The sequence below is a fragment of the Paraphaeosphaeria sporulosa genome (genome assembly GCF_001642045.1).
Source record: "Paraphaeosphaeria sporulosa strain AP3s5-JAC2a unplaced genomic scaffold CC84scaffold_2, whole genome shotgun sequence".
In the NCBI taxonomy this organism is placed as follows: Eukaryota; Fungi; Ascomycota; class Dothideomycetes; order Pleosporales; family Didymosphaeriaceae; genus Paraphaeosphaeria; species Paraphaeosphaeria sporulosa.
In genome coordinates this window covers 2,523,646-2,547,104 of record NW_017253361.1, presented here as the reverse complement: position 1 = coordinate 2,547,104, position 23,459 = coordinate 2,523,646, and the positions used below count along the sequence as shown (strand labels likewise).

Below are 23,459 nucleotides of genomic sequence, written 5' to 3'. Positions count from 1 at the left end.
AGCGACCGCTGGCCGTCACCGATGAGGGACGCGATGGGGCCTGTGCGCGGCCGCGGTGCGTGTCTGGCGCGTCCCAGCAGCCCCTCGGTGAATTTTGATGCTGCACATTGAGTCACGTTGGCGGCGATGCGCATCCACAATCTTTCTGCTGCTCGCCTACGGAGCGCTCTTTTCCAACCCTCCCGCCACAGGCACCCACCAAGCCCGCGCCCGTCATACGCAGTCCCCACGCGACCTCACAGCACAGCTCTCGCTCCGAGCCACTTTGTGCCTGCCTTCTTTACCCCACTGCAGCCACTGTTGCTCGACTTCTTCCGCCCCGCACTGCCCACCATGGCGACCGCGACCCTCGACGAGAGCCTTCTCGCCTTCCTCAAGACCCACGCGCCCAACAATGCCTCCTCCGAGACCGACGCCGTCAAGGCCTCGCAGGCTCTTTTCCCCTCCGTCACCTACACCGACGCCGAAAAGGCTGAGCTCAGCCAATGGCTCACCTCCGCCGCGCACGTCGCTACTGACGGCGAGGACGCTGCCAAGGCCGCTGAGCGTCTCTCTTCGCTGAACACCCACCTGGCTAGCCGGACCACAGTCCTCGGTGGAAAGCCCTCCGTGGCTGACATCGCCGTCTACCAGAAGCTCGCGCCCGTCGTGTCAAATTGGAGTGCCGAGGAGCGAACGGGAGAGCAGGGTTACCACCACATCGTCCGCCATGTCGACTTTGTGCAGAACTCACCACTCTTCGGTCTGAAGCTGGACAACAAAGTCAACATCGACTTGGACAGTGTCATCTTCAAGATCAAGCCCGTGGACGCAAAGGCCGAAAAGGAGCGCAAGAAGAAGGAGAAGGAAGCGGCTGCTGCCAATGCGGCGGCATCAGGCGGTGCTACGCCTACTACCCTGACTGGCGACAAGGCGGCTGGGGATAAGAAGAGCAAAAAGGAAAATGTCGTGGACAAGGCTCAAGCAGCCGGCGAAGCAGTAGCGTCAACGGTTGCCGGCAAGGCTGGAGGAGCACCCGACGGCGCGCCCACCCAGAAGAAGGAGAAAAAGCCAAAGCAGCCGAAACCCCAGAAGGCGTGCGTGTAATGTCCCATGTAGGAGCCTTCCTGTGCTGACATAGTCGTAGACCTCCGGCCGAGAAGCCTCTATCGCCCTGCCTCATCGATCTTCGCGTTGGACACATCTTGAAGGCTGAGCGGCACCCCAACGCCGACTCACTCTACGTGAGCACCATTGCCTGCGGTGACCCCGCCGGCACCGACAACACATCCGAGTACGAGGGTCAGGTCGTGCGAACAGTATGCTCGGGTCTTAACGGCCTGATCCCGCTCGAGGAGATGCAGAACCGCAAGATCGTAACGGTCTGCAATCTGAAGCCCGTCACGATGCGTGGCATCAAGTCTTGCGCCATGGTGTTGGCCGCGTCGCCAAGGGTTACTGAGGGAGAGGACAGCCACAAGGGACCTGTGGAGCTTGTGAATCCCCCAGCAGACTCAAAAGCTGGTGATCGGGTGTTTTTTGAGGGCTGGGAGGGCGAGCCCGAGGCGGTGCTAAACCCCAAGAAAAAGGTTTGGGAGACTATTCAGCCCGGTTTCACCACCACCGATTCGCTGGAGGTTGGGTTCAATGTGGAGGATGTGCCGCAGCTGTCAGGAGAGGGTGCAGACAAGAAGACCGGCGTTGCGAAACTGAAGACCGCAGCGGGTCTTTGCACGGTGACCACCCTCAAGGGCGCTACCGTGCGATAAAGAGTTGATCGTCGCAAGCAACGATAAGTTCATTTCATCGCAGGACCATCCCATCCACCCCGTTGCAAGGGGTTACAACCTGCAGCGACCCTGCTTCACAGGAGAGGCGGGGCACATTGTTGGTTATCCAGATTATACACATGCATGAGCTTTTAAAGCCAATTGTAGTAGATAGATCGAAAGAAGATCATGTCTTACACATCTTGCTCGACGTGCCTTGCATAGGCATGTCTCGTCCTTCAAGGGATCCGGTGTACAGTTCCTTTTGAGTCACGAAGGGTTGATAGCATTTTCTTCAGCTCGTACTCGTTTCTTGCTAAGAATAGCATGCATTATGGCTTACTTAAACAACACGCACGATGAATGCATAGTCGTGGCTAAGGTCTCAGGCCGCAATGGCATGCTAGAAGAGTTCCTCATGATGTCACATAGGGCAAATTGGTCAAGTTGCAGGAAGACGGTCACGACTATGCTGCCAGGAAGTGTACGAATTGCAACGTGACGATGAAGCACGGCAGCCGCTAGTTCCCAAAATGGCGATCTTTCCGCCACGAAAACCCTTGGTGGGGCGGTGAGCTCCACCATCGATCACCGTACTCACGACTTTAATATCAGTGAGACCACGCAGGCACGCACGAATTGATTGTCCCACTCCTCCTCACTCCACTAATTCTGCAATCCCCTCTCCCACCTCTCTCCCACCGTAGATCTACACAATGGTTGTCGGCTCCGTCCTCGTCACTGGGTAAACATCAGGTGCCCCGCCATCATGCCTACTAGAAGGCTAACAATTCACAGTGGCACGGGCTACATTGGCTCCTTCACGGCGCTGGCGCTTCTGGAGGCTGACTACAAGGTCGTGATTGTCGACAACCTGTACAACTCCTCTGAGGAAGTTATCAACCGCATTGAGCTCATCAGCGGCAAGCGACCTGAGTTCTACAACGTTGATATCTGCGATGAGGCTGCCTTGGACAAGGTGTTCACCGAGCACCCCGACATTGACAATGTCATCCACTTTGCCGCTCTGAAGGTACACCTTTAGTCTCCCAGATTTTGAATCACCATGCTGAAACTGCTTCAGGCTGTAGGCGAGTCTGGCGAGATTCCCCTGGAATACTACCGCGTCAACGTAGGAGGCAGCATCACCCTCCTCCAATCTATGAAGAAGCACAACGTCACCAACATTGTCTTTTCCTCCTCAGCAACCGTCTACGGTGATGCCACTCGCTTCCCCAACATGATTCCCATCCCTGAGCACTGCCCCATCGGCCCAACCAACACCTACGGCCGCACCAAGTCTACCGTCGAGGGCATGATCACCGACCACATCGAGGCCGAGCGTAACAAGGCCAAGAAGGCTGGTACTGACGGCGGCAAGTACAACGCCGCTTTGTTGCGTTACTTCAACCCCTCTGGTGCGCACCCCAGCGGCATCATGGGCGAGAACCCCTTGGGCGTCCCGTACAACCTCCTTCCTCTGCTTGCGCAGGTAGCAATAGGCAAGCGGGAGAAGCTTCTCGTTTTCGGCGACGGTAAGTCAGCTCCCTACCCACGTCTCGTCACATGACTCACACCCGCCCACAGACTACAAGTCCAAAGACGGCACAGCGATCCGCGACTACATCCACGTGCTAGACCTCGCGCGTGGCCACGAAGTCGCACTCAAGTACCTGCGCGAGAACCAGCCTGGTGTCAAAGCGTGGAACCTTGGGTCAGGCCGGGGCTCCACCGTCTTCGAGATGGTCAAGGCCTTCAGCCACGTCGTGGGTCGCGATCTGCCGTACGAGGTTGCGCCGCGCCGCCAGGGCGACGTGCTGGACCTCACGGCCAATCCGACGCTCGCGAACAAGGAGCTCAAGTGGAAGACAGAGTTGACGCTCGAAGATGCGTGCGCGGATTTGTGGAAGTGGACGGAGAACAATCCTGAGGGATATGGGCAGGCGCCACCGAAGGAGTTCGTCGAGGCTTTGAAGAACAAGGCGTAGGGTGCTTGATTGAGAGATTGTCTCTTCTTTCGGGGAAATGTGATGATGAAAATCGCGTTCTTCAGCTTTCGGATACGACCTTGGGGAGGACATAACGCATGCATATAGCGTATATATATAGATCACGACAAAACCCATACCGGTATCGTCTCGTTCGGAGACTCAATGACGACAGTCTGACCGATATGTGCCTCGTCCAGTGCCACATTTTTGCCATGTTCACCCTTATCAACTCCTCAGCCCATGCCTCAGAACGCACCAACATCCGGCACCCGCCCCTCCTTCAGCGGTCCAAACACCTTCTCCCACAGCTCGCTCGCCTCGCCGAGATGATACGTCAGACTAACATCCTGCATCCCCGCGTCCTCATCCCCAGCCAGATTCTCCAGCGTCGAAATAATGTTGTCGAGTCCCAGCGCCTTGCCGACCGACTGGGTAGCCCCCGCCTCGAGCTGCACGTGCACGATGTGGATGTGGAAGTGGTGGTATGTCGGTTGGTCTAGTGGTGTTAGCCCTCTCTGTTACCCTGTCCCTCCCCCTTCCAACCCTTCCAAAAGCCAGTAATGACGGCGGAGAAGAAACTCACAGTGCACATAAAGCTTGACCTGATCCCTCTCCACCCCGTCATACAGTCCCACCGTCGCATCCAGTAGTTTCTCCCTTACGTATCGTAGCCACGCGACATCCCCCTTCTTCAAGTCCCTCACGCTCCAGATATCCCGCCGCTCCACCAGCCCCAGCAAATGCAGACCCCCCACCGTCTTTCGATCCCAGTTTAAGTCCGGCAGCAGCAGAAACCCATCTTTCTCTCCAGTCTCCCGATAGATGACGTCTTCCTGCTCCGTGCGCCCCTCGATGATGTTGAACACCCAGTTCAGCGTGCCTTTCTCGCGCTGGCGGTTGATCCAGGGGCGGATGTAGGAGGTGTAGATGGCGGGTGTTTCGGTGACGATGCGAAGGGGTTGGGCGGAGTATTTCTTGATGTGTTTGGGGGTGCAGGGGTAGATGAGGTTGAGTTTGTAGTCTGGAGGGATGGGGATGGTGGGGTCGGGATTGGTTGGAGGGGGCGCGGAATTGGCGAGGAACCATGCGTAGATATCATTTGCGCCGAGATTTTTTATGTTGGTAAGGGTGGTGGGGAAGACGGAGAGGTGGGCGTGGCTGGATAGAAACAAAGTTAATATCATGTCTGATTACATGAGGAGATTTGAGACCATGGACTTGAGTGAAAAGCTTCGCGATCTCGAATAGTCTGAAGTATCTTACTCAGTAGCGAAGGCGGCGCGTTCGGCGATCAGAAGGGCATCCTGGCCGTCTACCGTGCCGAGAAGAGAGATACGGCGGCCTGCTTGATCTTGGTTCAGGAGCCGAGTAAGTTTGAAGCGGGGAATATACGCTTCAACTCTTGCGGCGACGTCGGGCGGCGTAGTTGATGTCATGGCCCACTACTTGGAGGTGTTTGAATTCAAGGGAGAATACTGATGTTTGTCAGAGTCTCCAGATTGGAGCTTGATATTGGAGGGTTGACGGTGTATGTGCAAAAATGCGAGAAAGTGGTCGTTTGGAAGCAACACATGAACCAAACGATGCGAGTTGGTGTTTGAGGGTTCTTTGGGTTCATTCGACCCAGGAGATGGACGAATGAACGGTTGCGTTGTAGTCGAGATACTTCTATAAGAGCATTTCTTCCAAGCAGATACCCCGCGCAGAAACAAAACTCTTTGGATCGTGGAAGAGATAGGCAAGGAACTTCGACTCCACTTACAAGAGTATGAGCAAGCAATAAACCAGTAGCTGGTCCTGTCTCTATTCCGTTTTAGGGACTTTCGTTATTGCGGGTTTGGGTTTGAGGTCACATGCTCACGCATTCTCGCGTGTCACCCCGCCAACCCCTTCAACCAATGAGAGCGCGACCAATCCCGCCAAGACCCTGCTGTGTCACGAATGATATCACTGCGACAAGTGCAGCCCTTGTCTTTGACCCACCCATTAACCTCATCGCACTTTACCTACCTGTAATCAACTGTCGCATCGCTCCCGTTTTATCTGCAATGCCTCCCAAACGCCGCAGTGCCGGCGCAACCGCCAAATCATCCGGCCAATCGACCCTCGCATTCCACGGAGCCTCCAACAAAGTCACTAAGCCCGGCGCGCGCGCAACCAACGCGAAGAAGAACCTGCTCACAGAGAGCGCGAAGAAAGATGAGAAGCCCGAGGCCGTCGATGTGAAGGTTAAGATGGAGGAGGAAGCGCCCACAACCGCCGAGGCAGCGATCATCAAGCAAACAGAGCAGGCGCAGGAGCCAGCGCAAAGCACACCGGAGGAGGAGGAGGCGCGTCTGGTCAAGCCGAAGCAACTTCAAGCGTACTGGAAAAATCAGAATGCTGGGTCGGCGCCGAGGTACCACCAGGATGATCTGAGCTTGGAGGAGAAGATATTGAGGAAGTTTGACATGACGGGACAGTTCGGGGTGAGTAGGGTTGAGCATGCTCCAATCCAATGCTTGTGCTAACAGAATGGCTTAGCCCTGTGTCGGTATTGCTCGCCTCAAGCGCTGGAAACGAGCGCAGCGCTTGGGTCTTAACCCTCCGATCGAGGTCCTCGCGGTGCTGTTGCAGGAGCAGGACAACAAGGACAAGATTACGGTGCAGCGATCAGTCATAGATGAGATTTTGAACTCGCGCAGTGAAATCGAGGCGTGAGGAATGGGCGGTCATGTGAAATCCATTTGAAAGATGTGAAGCCAGGTAAGGCTCACCTTGAAACACCATTTGCGCAGAACATTAGATATCCGGGAGACATGTCATGGGCGTTAGGAATTTTGGAACTTATGCAACGATCTGGGAAATTAGGACATGAGCGCCTCGCTACCGGTAGCGAAGTGTACGATATGCAAGGTAGCAATTCATGTACGAGACACATTACCTCCTTCCTGTCGTCAATCAGAATGCGTATGTTTTGCGAACACAATGAGCCCAGTCGGACCCGACGCAAAGCAAAGCCCCTCCATGTTGCTAAGGCGACTGCATGCTCACTTGAGCCGGGCTACATACATCATCACGCGGGGCTGGGCTACTGCGGAGGTATTCACAGATATGCGTAGCGCAGACGCCAATCTGATAGTGAGATCCCCACCAAAGCTAAAACGCATAGCGTACGTGTGCGTAGTGAGGTTCGCAAGCCCTGCGCGCGCAGTCCCGCTCGCGTTCGGAAGAGGCAGTCAGCTGTGCATGCTCTCGGAGACTTGGACAAAGGCAAGCCACACTTTCGAAGCAGAGGTGCTCGCAAAGGAAATCGCGAGCGGGATTGGGAAAATGATGTGTCGGAGGCCCTTTGTGTGCGGCGCCGGTGGTGAGGATAGGCGGGGTTCAGTGTGGATCTCGATGGTTCTTTGGGTGGTGGAGGGTGGCGAACGGGCTGCTTTGGCTGGATGGAGCGCGCGTGCTGTGGGGTTCTGCAGCACCTCTCGGAGTGCCATGCTGGCTGGATGCAGTTCCGCCTGGGCCCCGGCGACAGGCCGAACCCACCCTCGGCGGCAGCACTCGGCTAGCACAGACGTCGCTCGCCAGCTCGGGAGGCATGGCCGTGTTCTGCGCGGCGCTGGCGGTGCCGGGGAAGACCCACTGGCGTCGCTACAGGCGCAGGCTGTCCTGCGATCAAAGCGAAGCGGAAACAATCGATAAGGCTGCGCGCAGGTGGAGCAGACCGTTTATCGCGAGCACGTTCACATTGAAACGCTGACCCTGCGCGGTGGAGGCCTTGCTTGTGAGCCACCATGGCCACCTGCAAGCATCGGTCCAACCGCACGACGCCGTCGGTATGGGCTTGCAGCAGCGTGCATGGAGCTCGAACCGGACGGGCTGATTTAACGGCGCCTTGATCCATCAAGCTAGGGTGCGACCGATAGCCACAGGCGGGGGTCGAAGCAGCGTCCACAGCATTCCGCCTGTATCACCACCTCGTTGCTCCCCTCGATCCTTCTTCGTCCTCCCTTTCGTACCCATCAATTCACTCTCACCCTCACTTTCCCCCATTCACTGTCACCATGCTCGCCGTCGCTGCCGCCGTCGCCGCGCTTTAAACTCCGCGACTGCCACAAGGGCATCGCCCGGGGTGCTCTTTCCTCGCTCGCGTGCGCTGATCAACTCAGCCTCCGATCGCCAACGTTTTCATGCGGATAGCCACTCGGTTGTAAACTGCACGGCATCGCCTCTGTTGCTCGGTTTGGACCTCTAGATTCGCCAATTGCTCCTCCCAGCAGCGATCCGGCATCTCTCCACTCTTCCGTGACACTTTCACCCCGCACTTGCCATTCGGACGAACCGCCTACCCGGCACTCAGTGTCTGTGTACGCAGTTGACGGCACCTCTCCACCATTGGACTTGCCTCCCTTTGGACGGCATTCGAGTGCATTGCTTCCGTCTAGCGGTTCATCTTAGCCACTCATCGCCGTCCTTGCCTCAGCAGGTCGCTGCCCTCACGTTGCGTGCCTTCAACTGCACCTATACGTGACAGCCGCCGTCCGCTACCATGGCAGCCGTCGTCGCGAGAGCACCGCCCATGCCGGGTCGCTCTTCTACGCCCCCGCCGCACTTGACGCTGAATACAACCTCGCGGGGTACTCCCCAAGCCATCCCGAACAAGCACATTCCCGTGTGCCCGCCTGGCCCTGTGCCCGATCGCGGGCTGGTCACACCTCCTGCATCACCTCCTACCAAGGACAGCGTGATCGAGACCACGTCCATCACTTTCCCGCCGACAAAGTATGGCTGCGAATACTCGGAAGATCCTCCGATTTTCACCATCAATGCGCAGCATTTTGCAGAGGCAGTAGATCACATGGCGACACAGCCGCTACCTAACACCGAACACGTATTCCCATGGCTACACGGTCTGCACGCAGAGAATCAGGTTCAGTTGGCTTTCTTCACCAATCGTCGGAAGAGCGTTCGCAAGGTGCCGCGGTGCCTCCGAAGCCTCACAATCGTCAAAACGGGCGGAAACCTTGCTGCTTCCAAGCTGAAGGGTGCTATTGCACCCGACGAACTTCTTGCTCCGGGCGACACCAGATTTATTGAGTGCGACCCCAAGGATGGGTTTTCCGTTCGCAACTTTCAGATTCAAGCCTGTAAGCTAGCTACGGTCTCCGATATCATTGTGTACGGCGACACCAGGACCAGCCCTAGTGACACCATTGCCCTCGCGAAGCGGCTTTCCAAAGCGCAGCGACATTACGAAGCGAGGAACGGCTTCCCGCGTTGCTCATTCAATACGTTCATGCTGTCAGACCCTTTCAACCATGTGCAAGAACAGTACCCTCATCTAGTCGCCATTGACTCTAAGGGTGGCATGACGGGCAACGTCGTCGACTTCTTCTACTGGGAGAGGTACGAGATGTGCGCAATGTCGAAGTCATCTGAGATATCCGGTAATGTATTCCTTGGACCGACACCGGACCCCGCCCTGGACCCATCTTGTGTCGACCAAGTCTACGATGTACTCATCGAGGCGAGCGACATTGCACGCGTCCCAGATATGCCGACGTTACGGAAAGCCCGTGCTATGTTGGAGAAGAAGGATCGTAGAGGTCCACTTCAAATGGATTTTCCATCTTCTGGAAGCATCATGCCACCATCGTGGTCTCATGCTGAGGTGGATGGTCTGATGGATACCTGTAGATGGATATACGAAATGGCGAATCCGTCCGAGCTACGACGCTCCAAGCGCAAGAAGAGCGAGACAGACGAGGCTATTGAGTTAGACGACATTGCATCACCGAAGAAGATCCTGATACACTGCACAGACGGGTATACGGAGACATCGTTGCTCGGTATAGCCTATTTCATGTATGCTGAGGGTGTACCCGCGCATGAAGCTTGGGTTCGATTGCACCGGGATAAAGGCCGAAACTTCTTCGCTTACCCGACCGATGTCTCGCTTCTCACTCAGATCCAAGCCCGTATTCTTCAAGACTCGCCACGTTTTCAAGATAGCCTTTTCCATATCCAGGAGCCCCGGTGGTTGCCGCGCATTGACGGAAGTCTGCCTAGCAGGATTCTTCCATACATGTATCTCGGCAATCTCGGCCATGCAAATAACCCCGAGCTACTTCGTGAAATGGGTATAACGCGTATCCTCAGTGTGGGTGAGGCTCTCACCTGGCCGGACGATGTCAAAGAAAGCATCGATTGGCCGACCAAGAATCTCATGATGATCGACCGTGTTCAGGATAACGGTGTCGATCCACTCTGGGACGAGTTTGACCGCTGTCTGAAATTCATTGGTATGCGCCGACGGATCTGATATCAAATACTGGTGGCTAACTGTACGCAGAAGCAGGAAAGCAAGACGGAGGAGCTACCCTTGTGCATTGTCGGGTCGGCGTGTCTCGGTCAGCTACTATATGTATCGCCGAAGTTATGAACGAGCTGGGCCTCTCATTTCCAAGAGCATACTGCTTCGTGCGGGCGAGGCGCCTCAATGTCATTATCCAACCTCATCTTCGATTCACGTAAGCTACGTCTTCCCACATTTCCGAGGCGACGCTGACCAGGACAGGTACGAATTGTTGAAGTGGGAAGAGTACCAGCGTCAGCGACGCAACGAGCCTCTTCGCCGCGAACTAGAGTGGGCGACTATTGCGCGCGAGATCGCGCTGATGAACAAGCCGTACTCCAGGTAATATGTTCTTCTACATGTGATCTTCACTACAATACGAGTTACGATATCATGATACGGTAATGTTACGATTCACGGAAACGATATGCACCAGATTTGTTTGCCAGGCTACGACAATGGTCTTCGCGACATGGGATCATGGCCGCTGGCGCTGCGATCTGGCGTTCTTTCCACGCTGGACTGTTGGGTCCAACGTCCGGCTGGACGCTTCCACGCAAGGATGGGATATCCTGGATTCTCTTTTCTTTCTTCTCGTATCTCTTAATGTTAGTATTCTTCTACTTTCTTTCGCTTTCTATGTATCGTATCTTGTCGTTGCATCTGCGCATCTGGTTGCATGGGAACAGAGTTGGTGACGGCGAGGGTCGAGCGGCCTGCATCTTCCTTTCTGCTTCCCTTTTAGCAACTCTTTCTACATGTGTATTAGTCCGGATCTTGGGCGGGCACGGCATGGCGTTTGGGAATGGGTAGGGTGAGGGAGGGATAAGTACATAGGAATGGAGTTGGGATTACTGCATAAGTCCGATGGGAGTGTTGTGGTGTTTCTTTGTGATAAGTGACGTGTTGTTTTGATTTCGTCAACTCCGTGAGGTCGGCTTGAACTTCGAGAGGACAATTACATTGCTGTGCGTTGATCCAGACCCAACAAACTCTCGACGGACTGTCTTTCTACGCATGTGATGTTGCTGTTCGCGTGTACCTTCACCTGCAACTGCCATGCCCCTATCTGGGACTAGCGTTGTTTATGCCTACACTTTCTGTAGTTCCTAGATAGCTACACCACAGTTCAATCCCACAATCCATTCCGCTGCGTGCAGCACGTTACCGTCCCCCGCGACAGGAGATCCAAGTTCCCAGCCAAGTAGCGTAGAGTCACGTGGGCAATGATTACCCGGCACTCAGCCTGCTAACTGGGCCTCACACACATCGCTCGCTGCTCTTGACTTTCAGATCTCCCTGCTTGCTTCTACCACAATCAAGCCCGCAAGCGCTCCCTTCTGAGAGCATGCGGGGATGCCATGCGCCTTCTTAAATGCCTCCCGGACGGCGGCTTCGGGCTAACCTCTTTTGACGACGACGACTCCGTGACAAGTGTGCCGGAGGCTGCGAGGCATGTCGTGGCTCTTCCTTTTTTTTCTTATCTCTCTTACGCGATGAAATTGTCTGAAAGGGCAATGCCAGAGGTGTCTGCAATCGCGAAGAGATGTGTTTGTCTCACTATATAATATGCCTCACGCGTGGGAGCGATATCCGCTCGGCTACGCATCCAGCCCCTCGACTGATACTAAGAGATGGAAGGTGTAGCAGATACGGAGTGAAGTTACTCGTGGGATATAAGAAGCTTCAGCCATGCCCCCTTCTCAGGAAACGCCTAAATGCAATGCAAAATATACAAAGCTATGCAAATGTAAAAGATAGCAAAAAGGGCGACTAATCTGCAAGCTCTTGCGAGCCTCCCGTGAGCTCATTAGGCTCGATAATGCTGCGGTTTTTAGCGAATGCGATTGGAGGAACTAGAAGAGAGAAACGTACTTGTATCGCTTGAACAATGTGCCCTCGCCGCCCTTCTCCAGATCAATATTGAAGATGTAGTAGGTGCCATCGCTCGTGACTACCATGATTTGAGGCCCATCGTTCCGCATGGCGACCACGGACTTGACAGGGCCGGTGGAGGAGCTGTTGGAGTTGCGCGGTATCTTAACCCAGGCGAAGTCGCGCGACGGCTCCCACATCTCGGACACGGCGCTCGGGAGATACCCGCCCACAGTCGCAAAGACAGACTTTCCCACCGTCTGGGATGTCCGTCGTAGCATGCTGGCAAAAGTGGGATTCAACGGTTTGCGGTCCGGCTCCGAGGCCTCAGCTGTGCTACCATCGTCCCTAGAGTAAATTTCCGACGAATCTTCGCTGGCCCGGCTGCTGCTGCGGCCTCGCGACGATGCCGGCCTTCCCGACCCTGAAGAGGTGCTGCTACTCCTGTTCTTGTGTGGTACACCCAGCTTGAATATGTGCACGGTTTCGGAAGCGGAGGATACGCAGAGCAGCGTCGAAGCAGAGTTGAATGACATGCTGTAAATGCGTGAAGGTATGGAGCCACGTCGGAACTGGTAGAGTTTCTCTCCACCAGGCACCGAGAAGACTCGTATTATAGTTCCTTTCTCAGACGCCGTTGCCAGCAATGTACCCTCACTGTTCATGGCGATGCAGGATAGTGGTGAATTGTGGGCTTGTATGACATTGACGGGTTCCAGCTTTGTCGCATCGTATATCAGAACCTCGCCCTTGTCCGGCGCAGTGTGTTCGGGTTTGGGTGGGGCATGGGAGGGCGGGTGGAAGGGAGCGGGCGGCGCAGGTGAGGGTGTCGGGAAGGCTATGTAGTTGTTCTCCGAGGACGGGGAGAGAGCGCAGATGGCTAGTTGGTCAGAAGATATAGATAGGCAAGGTACATGCAGTGGCAGTGCATACCGTTAGGGTTCGGCGACGTAGGCTCAGTCTTGATCAATTCCAAGTTGCCAATGTCATAAATATAGAGCTCCGTCTCCAGCACGACGACAAGCCGCTTCCTGTTCAGGCGTATCGCGAGGATGGCAGTGCGGAACGTCATTTCGCATATGGTCGAGTGACGCTGGTACGTGTCAATAAGCGTGCCGTTCTCGCATGGAGCGGAACCTGCCTTGATGTTGTGGACTCGGAGGATGCGCGGCGAAAGCGTGAGTGCGACCAGGGACGTGGAGAAGAGCATCTCCAGGCTCGAGACATCGCCCTCGCGCGACTCGGATGTCTTGTAGAAGGAATCGGTGGCATATATGCGGTAGCCTTTGGTGGTACCTGACATCGTCGTGAGCAAACCGCCTCTCGCTGCGAAGCCTAGAAGCGCGCTATCTCACCAACACCCAGCTGGGTATGGTCCTGGTTGAACGTGACAAAGTTCATGGACGTCATGGCGAGGGCGGGCACTCGCTGTGGATGCGGGGGGAGCCTGCTGTCTTCGTAGAGCTCTGTTGGGAGCTTGGGCCGCCCGCGGGGTCGGTGCTGGTGCTGGTGTGGGCTATCGCGCGGTGCGTAGTCGTGGGGAGGAGGGTTGCGACGAGGGTAACATGTGTGACGGTGTGACGAAGAGCGCGCGCGCACTGTATTCCAGGATACGCGCCGCTTCTGCCTTCGCTGCCGGTGACCTCGAAGCTCACCAGAACGGCGAACCAGTGGCACTAGCACATGCCTTCGCAAGGATCACGCCCCGCTTGGAGGCCGCCATCTACGCTAGCCGGATTCAGCGACAGACGAATTTGTCGAAATTCCCCGTCGAGCTCTCCCAAGAACGTTGGCTTGGGCACGATTACGATGCAGCGAAAACCAAAGATGCAACCCAAAAAGGCCGTGAAGAAGGTGTGGAGCGCCCGATCGAAGCAGGAGAGGGTTGACGATGCTATCATGAACGTGAGTCACATGCCCAAGCACGACCAAGGAAACATTAGAAACTGAAGGCTGGCAGACAAATGATAGTAGTATTGTTTCGAAGAGAAGTGTGTGCAAGCTGTACATGCCACATGAACCGGACTTCTACGAACCATTCACCACCAAATTCATCAGAAGAAATCCTCTAATTAACCGCGGATACTGGCTGCGAATGCACGCAATCGAACAAGTGATTCGCCGATTTCTCGAGGAGGATAATGGAAGGTCCAAGGTCGTGGTGAATCTGGGTTGTGGATAGTGAGTAAGAATGGCCGCCCAGTGGCTTTGATCGGCAACCAACTCACAGTGCAAAGTGATCCCCTACCATTCCAGTTCTGGCACCGACACCCAGCGCTTTCCCAAAGTGCTACTTTCGTGGATGTCGACTATCCGCAGCTTATCGCGAGAAAACGTGACCGCATGCTAGGCAATGAGCTACTACGCAATGCACTGTTTGAGACAAACTTGTGTCCATCGCAAGCACCCATCTATGTCCGCAGCAGCCGCTACCTAGCGCTCGGCTGCGATCTCAGGGATCTGGAGACGCTGGATCGTCTACTACGAGCCGAAGTAGACGCTACAAACGCTTCATTCCTTTTTGTTGCCGAAGTGTCCGTGACCTACATGCCGACCCCAGACGCTGACTCGGTCATACGGTGGGCGAGCACCCTAGAAGATGGTGCGTATCACACCCAGAACCCACGTGCATCTTGCTAAGTATACTTTGCAGCTCGCTTCTGCCTGCTGGAGCAATTCCTTCCCCAGGGATCGGAACACCCTTTCGCACAAACCATGCTGAGACATTTCGTCAAACTGCACAGTCCCATTCATGCCGTCCAGCAGTATCCTCTCTTGGACCAACAAGTATCCCGGTTTGCAGACGCAGGTTGGTCACACGTGGAGATTGCGCGCAATCTGTGGGACCTCTGGTCGGACGATGGGTTTACACCTCCGGATTTGCGGCGAGAGCTTGATACGGTCGAGCCGTTTGAGTAAGCTAAACCCCCGTCTACGGGCCGCATCACACTGACCTTAGGTCAGCGAATGGGAGGAATACGCTCTATTTGCCGGTCACTACTTTCTCTTGGTGGCTTCAACGTCCAACAAGGGTATTCCCCTCGAGACAGATCGTGCCGTGCCAAGTGCCGGACCGGTCGACGTGCCGCTCAAAGTCCACCTGACACTGACGCACCACGCCCAATCTCAAATAGAGCTGCGTCGGTTCGGAGCTGCAGTTGCCCTTGGTGGAGACAGTGTTGCTTTTCACGGTGGACAGGGTGTCCAGACACGTCTGGCAAGCATCGACATGCTGGCACGGGACGTTCAAGGAACGCGCTTTCAGCCCTGCGAATCGACGCCGCCGCAAGCACGCATATGTCACACTGTCACACCTCTAAATGACACTTGTGCGTTGTTGGTAGGTGGTCGCGCATCTCCATCCCACGCACTTGCAGACTGCTGGTTGATCACTCAAGGAAACTGGACGCAAGTCGGCGACTTACCTTCAGCTCGCTTCAGGCACAGTTGTGTGAAACTGAATTTGCCATCTCAAGAGTCCGATGGCCCCGCAGTTGAGGCCGTTTTGATCTTTGGCGGCAGAAACAGCGATGGCACGGTATTGGACGAATGCCTGCTGTGGACACGCGAAAACGGCTGGAACGCCATCCCGGTTGACGGCCCGCGTCCTTCTGCACGTTTTGGCGCGGCACTGTCAGCGATGGGCGAGGCCCAGAGTTGGGGCGTTGTGTGTGGTGGAATGGCCCCCAGCGGCGTAGTCCTGCAAGACCTCTGGGAGTGGCACATCACTGCGGCGCCGTACCCACAGCTAAAATTCGTCGACCGCACCAGTCATATCCTGTGTAATACGGGAGTATCTGTATTCGGGCGGCTGGGAGCCAGTCTCCTCCCGCTTGGAGAGCACTTGCTGCTCATTGGGGGCGTTTCGAAGCAGGGTATCTTGAAATTAACGCAGGACGTCCTGGTTATATCACGCGACTGCACTGGAGGTGACACTACATACACTGTAGAAGTCCCGGCTCTGGACCTGCCTCAGCCGACCTGGCCTCTACTTGTGGGGACGAGCGCAGCTGCAGCGTCCGGCAATGAGATTATTCTCGCCGGCGGTGGGGCCGTTTGCTTCTCCATGGGGAGCTTCTGGAATACAGGCCACTTTTCAATCACCCTCCAAGGGGAAAAAGTGCGACCCTGGACCGTGGTTGTGTCTCAGTTGCCAGAGCCGAGCAGCGCAGGAGACCCACAACGGTCTTCTCAAGCTGATGGCAAACAATCGGCCAAGAAGAAGGGGGTCCGGCCCGCTCTGCCTCGCAGCATTGACATTGCTCGTATTCGCATCGACTCGTCTGAGGACTTTGCAAAGGTCCTTGCCGCTTCTAAACCTGTGATCATTGAAGGCCTCGATATCGGGCCATGCAAGGATCTATGGACTATAGACTACCTCAAGGAGAAGCTAGGCACAGAACGGGAAGTCGTGGTCCACGAGTGTGCTTCAGACCGGATGACGTTCAAGGACAAGAACTTCTCCTACGTGAAGAAGCCCCTGGGAGACTTCCTCGACGGCATCGCGGCCGGCGTCCAAACATACCTGCGTGCCGTATCATCTGCCCAACCCAACAAACTCCCTACCAAGCTCGAAGACGACTTCCCATCCATAGCAGGGGACTTCAAGATTCCCGAAGCCTTTGAAGTGATTAAGACTACTCTACACAGTTCACCCCTGCGCATCTCAGGCCCCGTAGCTCTCTGGCTACACTATGATGTCCTTGCGAACGTCCTATGCCAGGTATTTATGCCTTCTATATGCTCGCTCATCGTTCACTAACGTAAGCCTATAGGTACGAGGCTCCAAAACCCTCCATCTCTTTCCACCCGCCGACGCAAAGTACCTATCCTACCCTCCCGGGAGCTCCAGCTCTAATATCGATATCCTCACCTCCAAAGACACGCGTCTCGCCCGCACGCACCCGCATACCGCGCACCTGCGTCCTGGCGACGTCCTCTTTATCCCGCCCATGTGGAGCCACACTGCTGTCCCCGAGGACGGCGTGAGCGTCGCCGTCAACGTCTTCTTCCGGAATCTGGACACCGGGTACGCAGCGGGGAAGGACGTGTATGGGAACCGGGATCTGCAGGCGTATGAGAATGGGAGGAGGGATGTGGAGCGGATATTGAAGGCGTTTAAGACTGTTCCTGATGATATGGCAAAGTTTTATCTTGATAGGTTGGCGATGGAGTTGCAGGAGAGGGCGGATGCTGTAGGGAACAGTGCGCAAGGCGGAGAGTGAGGGGTAAGGCATTGTGAGCCTGATGTATGCAGTGTCCTGTAGAATTTATGTAGTAGCTAGACTGCCATTTATCCTTCGCGTTACACATCTGTGCATCTCCGTCGCACCTCGCATCCACCACTGCACCTAATACGGCAGGCTGCAGGTCGAATGAACGAACCATTCTGCTCTTCTGTCTGGCTTAGTAGGAACTCGGGATCCCGGCGTCTCACTACGCAAGCATTGATGATGCTGGCTTACCCCACGACCTCATACTTCGAATGTTGAACGCCCGATCCATACGTGCTTACCGCGCATGCTTACGCTTACTCTAGGGCTGTATAAACACATTAACACGATCCGCTGCGCTCACCATCATACTATTCTAGCCATTATATTGAAGAACAACTACCATGCACTTTACCACTGCTTTACTATCCATACTTGCCATCTTAGTCTCCGCAAAATGGTACGACCGGGATGCAAAAGACAGCATTATGCAAGAGCTAGGCGCGAACCTATCGCCCCACGCAGAGATGATACTAGAAAGCGACGACATGCTTGCCAACAAGACGAAGCCATGGCAAGCGTGGGCGGCGCCGCAGTTCCGCGCGGTTGAGTATCACGATATCGTGGAGACGGTGAGCACATTAGACCGCCTGTTCCCACGTAGCAAGACGAGCGCATTGCGAGAAAAGAGAGTATACAGTATAGCAAGAAACTCAGCTAACAACGCATGAAAGTTAGGTATCCTAATGCGACGATATTCCGTTCCTCGCTGTCTCCGGGACCCACGGCTCAGTCACCGCCGCCAGCGGCCTTCGGAAAGACATTCAGATTTCCCTGCGCCATCTGTACTCATTGTCCATCGCCATGGACGGAGACTCTATCACCGCACGCGGCGGCACCAAAGCGATATCATTGACACCCTGCCTCTGATTTGCAAAGGGCATGACAGGAAAGAGGTTTCTGGACCCGCGGAATGCAAACCGTGACCGGCGCTGGCGAGTGCGTAGGCCTCACTGCCATCGCGCTGGGCGGCGGCCACGGCTCCCTGCTAGGCTACTAGGGTCTGCTGTCAGATCGGATTCTGTCTCTGAACGTTGTTCTCGCAAGTTGCACACACATAACCGCATCAGCGACCCGGCACGCCGACCTATCCTAGGCGATGCGCGGGGCAGGCCATGATTTCGGCACTGTGACGAGCATGCGATATAGAATCTATCCTGTGCCTAAAGGGAAGGAGATCTGGAGCTGAGAGGTGTTTACACTGCCTGCTATGGCGGAAACTGTTCGCGCACTGTATACGATAGTGGGGGATATGCTGGACGAGCAGCCGCGCGAGATGATGCAATGCGGGCTGGTTGTCATCAAGCCAACGATTGGAAAGACGCTGGTTCTCATGCACATCGTTGCATTTAATGTGCCACTGAGCGAGATCAGGGAGTGGACGCGGAGGTATTACGAGATGGATGTTGTGGTGGCGGAGAGAAACGAGGGCACCTATCCGGATGTGCCCAGATGGATGTAAATTGATGCTGAGGGGCTACTGTAAAATCTCCAGGACTACATGCCTAGCGCGAGCGTGGTGGGGTTCCCGGTGGACGTGCAGGCGTATATTCTTAATGCGCTTACGTTTGCGGTAGAGAAGTTTGTAGAGATGACGATAGAGCTGGAGCTTGAATCGTGCGTCTTTGTTATCAACCGAGTTTATCTAGATGGTTGTCAGTAATTGCATTTGTGGCTCTGGTACAGATACGCACTAAGCTTTTTAAGCTTGGAGGCCCATTCATTGTGTGGTCAAGTCTTGTCAATGTATCATTAGAGCACTGTGACCCAAGGATCTCGAGGGATGTGAGTTTCGGACACGACACGAGAGAGTAGGGCACCATAGTATTGGAAATGCCCTCCTGTGGAACATTTTCTCGGAATGCGAGAATCGCACACTATGGCCCGCATCGGTCCCTAGTCGCCGGAATACCTACGCGTGGGCGTGCCCAGGTAAATTAAGGTCGAGCACGTGGGTATCTCCAGTTGGCACTTGGTCGAACGCGCCATCACGTGGCTTTCCCCGCGCCACGTTCCCCACTGACGTACTCGAGCTGCAGCCTGGGTTAAGCGCGTTAAGCTCTCTCACTCCACATTTCACACTCCTTATTCCACACTCCACGACACATCCGCCGGAGCCTCACACATATCATCTGAACCTGCATAAACAGAACTATGTTTCCAGCAAACAGCGCGGGCAGTCCGCTGGGCGCTGCGTCGCTCTCTACCTTCATGGCGGCTAGCTTGCCCAAAAGCACCGAGAGCAAGTTGACCAGCGCCTACGAAGCCGTTGCGCTGGCGGCTCATGCCGGCATGATTGCGGTAGGCTTCCGCCTTATCGGGCTGGGCGAGGACGACAGAATTGGTGAGTAATATTCTCTGCTTGTTCACGCCGACACCCTGTATTGACGCCTGATAGACGCGTCCGCAGACGCCGAGAACCCCCAACCGCTACCGACAGCTTGGAACGCCCACAACACATACGCCTTCCGCTACGCACACTCACAGTCTGCCCTCGAGTACATCATCAAAGTCAATCGGCTAGGAGGCAAAGCGGTCGTCTTCGGCCTCGGTGTAGGCGACGACAAAACCGCGACCTTCGATGTCGCCGTCAAGGACTACATCTCAGAGGGCTCCCTGCCCGTCTCAGTATCCAATGACACACTGGTGGAAGACCTGGCGAAAAGGCTGCAGGACGTCTTCATTTCACAAGGCCGCCTCTCCGACTTTGGCACCCTGCTCAAGCTGTCCATAATCCAGAAGCTGGCGCCTAGTCTGGACAAGGAGGGTTACGAGGAGACGCGCACACAGGACGAACGCGACGCCGGCCGCGTGCGCGAACAGCCGCGACAAGGCGAGCCCTCACAACCACGCCGTCCACCCGAGGATCCCGAACCCGCTCGTCCCTACCCGATCGTCGACCCGCTCGCGCAGCCCCGCCAGCCGGGCCGCCCTCTCCCTGAGCCAATGCCAGGCTTCGAAGACGAGTACGAGATTAATCGCCCACCCCGCGGGGGCCTGCGCGACGACAGACAACCCAGAGGTTACGGGCACGACGACCTCTATCCGCAGGGTCTTGGCCCACACGACCCTCTCCGTCCTCATTTTGGCGGTGGACTGCCGCGCCCTGGCGGTATGGGCGGCGGCATGCACCCCACCTTCGATGATCCAATGTTTGGCGGTCAAGGCGGTGGTCAAGGCGGATACGACCCTATGGTGCCGCCTGGCTCGAGATACGATCCGGTCGGACCTGGAGGCGCGCCGCGCGATAATCGAGGAGGCCCACGATTCCCTGGCGGAGGAGGCTTCGGGGGCCTAGGCGGTGCTGGCGGGCGGCCGCCGAATCCCTTTGGTGGGTATGGCGATGGGGATTTCATATGATCCTGTTCGGTAGGTAGCCAGGATGCTCAAAAATATAAAGAAAAACGTGGTGCGCGCTCAGAGTTGAGCGCTGGTGGGAATTCACGAACTATCATGATTAATGCTGTATGATTTAGACGAGGATTAGGGTGCATAATCCTGCTTTGTATACTCTCGAATTGGCATGCAAACCTTCCAGCTTGGAGCTAGAAACCTACTATGTAGCAATCAACTGGTTGAGAATGCCACGGTCGGGCTGCGACGCTAATACCGAGCACAAATTCATGCCCCTGCCAATCTCGGACTATCTACTTCGTACATTCGTTTCCCACTTCAACGCAAACACCCCTCCAACCCTCGACCCACCGCCCATCCTCCATCCACAACCTCACCACGCCAATGCCCACGCCGCCGCCTCAACCGCAACCGCGAGCCACAATCTCCATGGCGTTACGATCCAACGCCCACGTGGCGCCAATGCCGCACCGTAGCCGCCGACCTCGCCCGTGCTGCCGTTGAGGCGACTACGCCGCAGCGAGCCTTTGCGGGGTGCGGGGAGCATGTAAAGTTGCGGGAAGCCATGCAGAAGCGCGGCACGGTTGGAGGTTATCTGGACGACGTCGGTCGCAGGTCGGCGTGCGTGAATTGAGAACGAGACCTAGACTTATGTCTAGAGAGGTGTTGTAGATTTTAGGTTGTGCTCTTGGCGAAGATTCAAAACTTGGGTAGTGCAATGGCATCGTATCCCTCAGCCAAGCGCCTGCCGCTCACACAGATAAGTCAGCACAGCGGTCATCATCACAGACGGTTCATTGGGCTCTTTGATGATCGTCAAGTTGATTTTCCACGTGAGCTGTTTCGCAGTGAACTGTGGATTCCAATGGGCACTCATTAGCCAGGCGCCTGTCGCGGCAAAATTCTGCCGGCGATGACCAGCGTATATGCGACCGCTTGGGGATCGTGAACGATGAACTGTTCCAGGGCTTGCATACACGCGATGCGGTTCCAGGCTGCTGGATAAAGTGGACATATCTAGTGACGGCCGGCAGCGCACGCACTGTCGGCAGGCAAATCGCAAGCCTTGCCGTGCGCATTACATGCCGTTTTCGTGCGAGTCGCCGTACTTCGCATGTGTTCCGTCTCGCCTCGATAGCCGCGCAGTCCGGCTCGTACTGGGGACTCTGCGGCACAAAGGCAAGCGATATCAACCGCGACGGGGAACAGCCGGCGGCCTGATTCATTCATTCGCTGGGCCCCTCTCCGGCGCCGCGAGTGCCTAGAGGCTTCGCAAATGTTGCCCGCAGAGACGTCCCCCACGTTCGGCCTTGCAGTCTGCAATCCTATTCCACGAGCCGCGCGCGGCGATCACTTATGTTCTGCGCCATCAGTCTTGTGAGCTCGGCCGAATGTAGTGAATGCCCCGAAGTGAGATACCCCATATTGTGAGATTATCGTCGCGCAAGTTGCTTCCGTGCAATTCTAGGCCAGCGCTGGGGCCAGCAGTTCGGCGAGTGTTGCGGGAGGATTGATGATCGGGGAGGACAGTCAGTGGAGGCGATCTTTAAGCGCGGCTCGCTCGCTTCCTACAAGCGCGCTGCCTGAAGTCACCCGGAGCGGTGCGCTTTTGTGTGCGGGCGATCCGACTGCCTTGCGCTCGTCGCCAATCTTCTGGTGTAAAGCATCGAGGACTGATCTTCGTAGACCGATATTTAGATCGATTTGTTGCCTTTGCGCCCGGTGTGTATCGACACCGATCAGGTTTGGTGCAGTAGAGACCTGTCGTACCAGAACGCGTCCGCCGTCGTACAGCTGCGGGGTTGCCACCGCATGTTTGCCTGATAATGCATCTCAGGGCCTGGCGTTACTTGGTTACCGCGGTTCAACAGGTTCGAGAAACCCCTAGAAAGAAAGATTCTGAGTGTAGATTCCTTTTGACCATCCATTGGAAGGTGATTGCAGTGTCGAGTTCGACCAGCTCTACCTTGAAGTGCATTGTACCTCAAGCTATGATTCTTAGTCTACAGCTCTGACAGCGAAGATCTCGAGCCCATCCAAAGGAGGCAAACAGTGTAGTCGCGTTCCGATGATTGCAGTTGCTAGTCAAGAGAGAAGCATGCCGGAAACGGAAATCAGTCCGGATGGAGGCATCAGCCTGGGAAGAGAAATCAGTCCAGAGAGAGCATTCAGTCCATCCAACGGTGTAAGCTGTATTCTCGCGCTGCATACCCCCGAACAATAGCAGACGTCTGCTCAAGCCTTCCAGGTCCGTCTTCTCGGTCATTCGCGAAACCCCGGCGCCTAGAAAAGAGGCAAATGAACGGAAATAGAAGTGATCCACAGTGCCGTCACCACATTGCAGGCGTGTAATATCGGTTATACGGAACACACTTCGGCCCGTGATGGCTTCTTACTGCGACAATTGGCTAGCTCCGGCCATGCTGTGATTATGGGAACGCAAAGTTCATCGGTGAAATGATGATTAGGGCGTCTACATGGCCATTCAATGTAAGACGCCGCGATTTCGAGTATCCATCCCTGTTCAGCCCTTTGCAAGGCGGAGATTGGTCATCAGATATCTGTTTACCTAAATGTAAGTTCGGAGGTATGTTTGACCGATGACTCGTAAGGCTGCAGGTCAAGACCGCAGCGCATGTCGTCAGGGCGCAGCATGTTTCAATTCGGAAGGTTGTATAGCCCTACGACCATCAGATAGGTACCGCCACGACCACGGTGCATTCTTCCAATAACCTAATTCGATCCAGTGAGGCTGAAGAGAACCGAGACATGCACGCTGGGGAATCTGGTGTTTCAAGTGTGGTAGTAACCTTACTAAACTCGAAAGGGCGATTTGAGTAATATCAGCGCAAAGCTAACCTCGTCCTCTGTACAGCAGCGACCA

The 23,459-nt window shown here is 55.5% G+C and overlaps 10 protein-coding genes across 10 annotated transcripts; 8 read left to right on the top strand and 2 right to left on the bottom strand.

Annotated features, from left to right (window-relative positions):
- Positions 1 to 333: 333 nt before the first annotated feature.
- On the top strand, positions 334 to 1,748 carry CC84DRAFT_1084873 (multisynthetase complex auxiliary component p43; the record flags this gene model as incomplete). Its single annotated transcript, XM_018174071.1, has 2 exons — positions 334 to 1,076; positions 1,127 to 1,748. 2 exons carry the CDS (start codon positions 334 to 336, stop codon positions 1,746 to 1,748), a joined length of 1,365 nt encoding a protein of 454 aa, XP_018040515.1.
- A 588-nt stretch (positions 1,749 to 2,336) lies between these two features.
- Positions 2,337 to 3,918, top strand: CC84DRAFT_1161152 (UDP-glucose 4-epimerase). Its single transcript, XM_018177664.1, has 4 exons — positions 2,337 to 2,493; positions 2,547 to 2,781; positions 2,833 to 3,283; positions 3,336 to 3,918. Exons 1-4 carry the CDS (start codon positions 2,465 to 2,467, stop codon positions 3,734 to 3,736), a joined length of 1,116 nt encoding a protein of 371 aa, XP_018040514.1. The 5' UTR covers positions 2,337 to 2,464; the 3' UTR covers positions 3,737 to 3,918.
- CC84DRAFT_466840 (scavenger mRNA decapping enzyme) lies at positions 3,652 to 5,383 on the bottom strand. Its single transcript, XM_018186394.1, has 3 exons — positions 5,003 to 5,383; positions 4,323 to 4,897; positions 3,652 to 4,235 (listed from the first exon to the last, which is right to left on the bottom strand). The coding sequence occupies exons 1-3, from the start codon at positions 5,173 to 5,175 to the stop codon at positions 3,985 to 3,987; spliced, it is 999 nt and encodes a 332-aa protein (XP_018040513.1). The 5' UTR covers positions 5,176 to 5,383; the 3' UTR covers positions 3,652 to 3,984.
- Positions 5,384 to 5,787: 404 nt separating this feature from the next.
- On the top strand, positions 5,788 to 6,433 carry CC84DRAFT_1065971 (uncharacterized protein; the record flags this gene model as incomplete). Its single annotated transcript, XM_018173631.1, has 2 exons — positions 5,788 to 6,207; positions 6,263 to 6,433. Coding segments are annotated over 2 exons (591 nt in total), but the record flags the coding sequence as incomplete, so codon positions are not given.
- CC84DRAFT_466824 (uncharacterized protein) lies at positions 6,332 to 7,844 on the top strand. The gene has a single exon (XM_018186392.1). The coding sequence runs from the start codon at positions 6,593 to 6,595 to the stop codon at positions 7,418 to 7,420; it is 828 nt and encodes a 275-aa protein (XP_018040511.1). The 5' UTR covers positions 6,332 to 6,592; the 3' UTR covers positions 7,421 to 7,844.
- On the top strand, positions 7,845 to 10,556 carry CC84DRAFT_466825 (dual specificity protein phosphatase-like protein PPS1). Its single transcript, XM_018186393.1, has 3 exons — positions 7,845 to 10,020; positions 10,071 to 10,248; positions 10,296 to 10,556. The coding sequence occupies exons 1-3, from the start codon at positions 8,268 to 8,270 to the stop codon at positions 10,417 to 10,419; spliced, it is 2,055 nt and encodes a 684-aa protein (XP_018040510.1). The 5' UTR covers positions 7,845 to 8,267; the 3' UTR covers positions 10,420 to 10,556.
- Positions 10,557 to 11,846: 1,290 nt separating this feature from the next.
- CC84DRAFT_1213503 (WD40 repeat-like protein) lies at positions 11,847 to 13,358 on the bottom strand (the record flags this gene model as incomplete). The annotated part of the gene is made up of 4 exons (XM_018182543.1): positions 11,847 to 11,898; positions 11,949 to 12,828; positions 12,882 to 13,244; positions 13,304 to 13,358. 4 exons carry the CDS (start codon positions 13,356 to 13,358, stop codon positions 11,847 to 11,849), a joined length of 1,350 nt encoding a protein of 449 aa, XP_018040509.1.
- Positions 13,359 to 13,775: 417 nt separating this feature from the next.
- Positions 13,776 to 17,173, top strand: CC84DRAFT_1213502 (LCM-domain-containing protein; the record flags this gene model as incomplete). The annotated part of the gene is made up of 6 exons (XM_018182542.1): positions 13,776 to 13,853; positions 13,909 to 14,129; positions 14,186 to 14,550; positions 14,602 to 14,863; positions 14,913 to 16,671; positions 16,724 to 17,173. 6 exons carry the CDS (start codon positions 13,776 to 13,778, stop codon positions 17,171 to 17,173), a joined length of 3,135 nt encoding a protein of 1,044 aa, XP_018040508.1.
- Positions 17,174 to 17,565: 392 nt separating this feature from the next.
- On the top strand, positions 17,566 to 18,221 carry CC84DRAFT_1172607 (uncharacterized protein; the record flags this gene model as incomplete). The annotated part of the gene is made up of 2 exons (XM_018179990.1): positions 17,566 to 17,793; positions 18,111 to 18,221. 2 exons carry the CDS (start codon positions 17,566 to 17,568, stop codon positions 18,219 to 18,221), a joined length of 339 nt encoding a protein of 112 aa, XP_018040507.1.
- A 1,211-nt stretch (positions 18,222 to 19,432) lies between these two features.
- Positions 19,433 to 20,581, top strand: CC84DRAFT_1172606 (uncharacterized protein; the record flags this gene model as incomplete). The annotated part of the gene is made up of 2 exons (XM_018179989.1): positions 19,433 to 19,565; positions 19,620 to 20,581. The coding sequence occupies 2 exons, from the start codon at positions 19,433 to 19,435 to the stop codon at positions 20,579 to 20,581; spliced, it is 1,095 nt and encodes a 364-aa protein (XP_018040506.1).
- Positions 20,582 to 23,459: the final 2,878 nt, after the last annotated feature.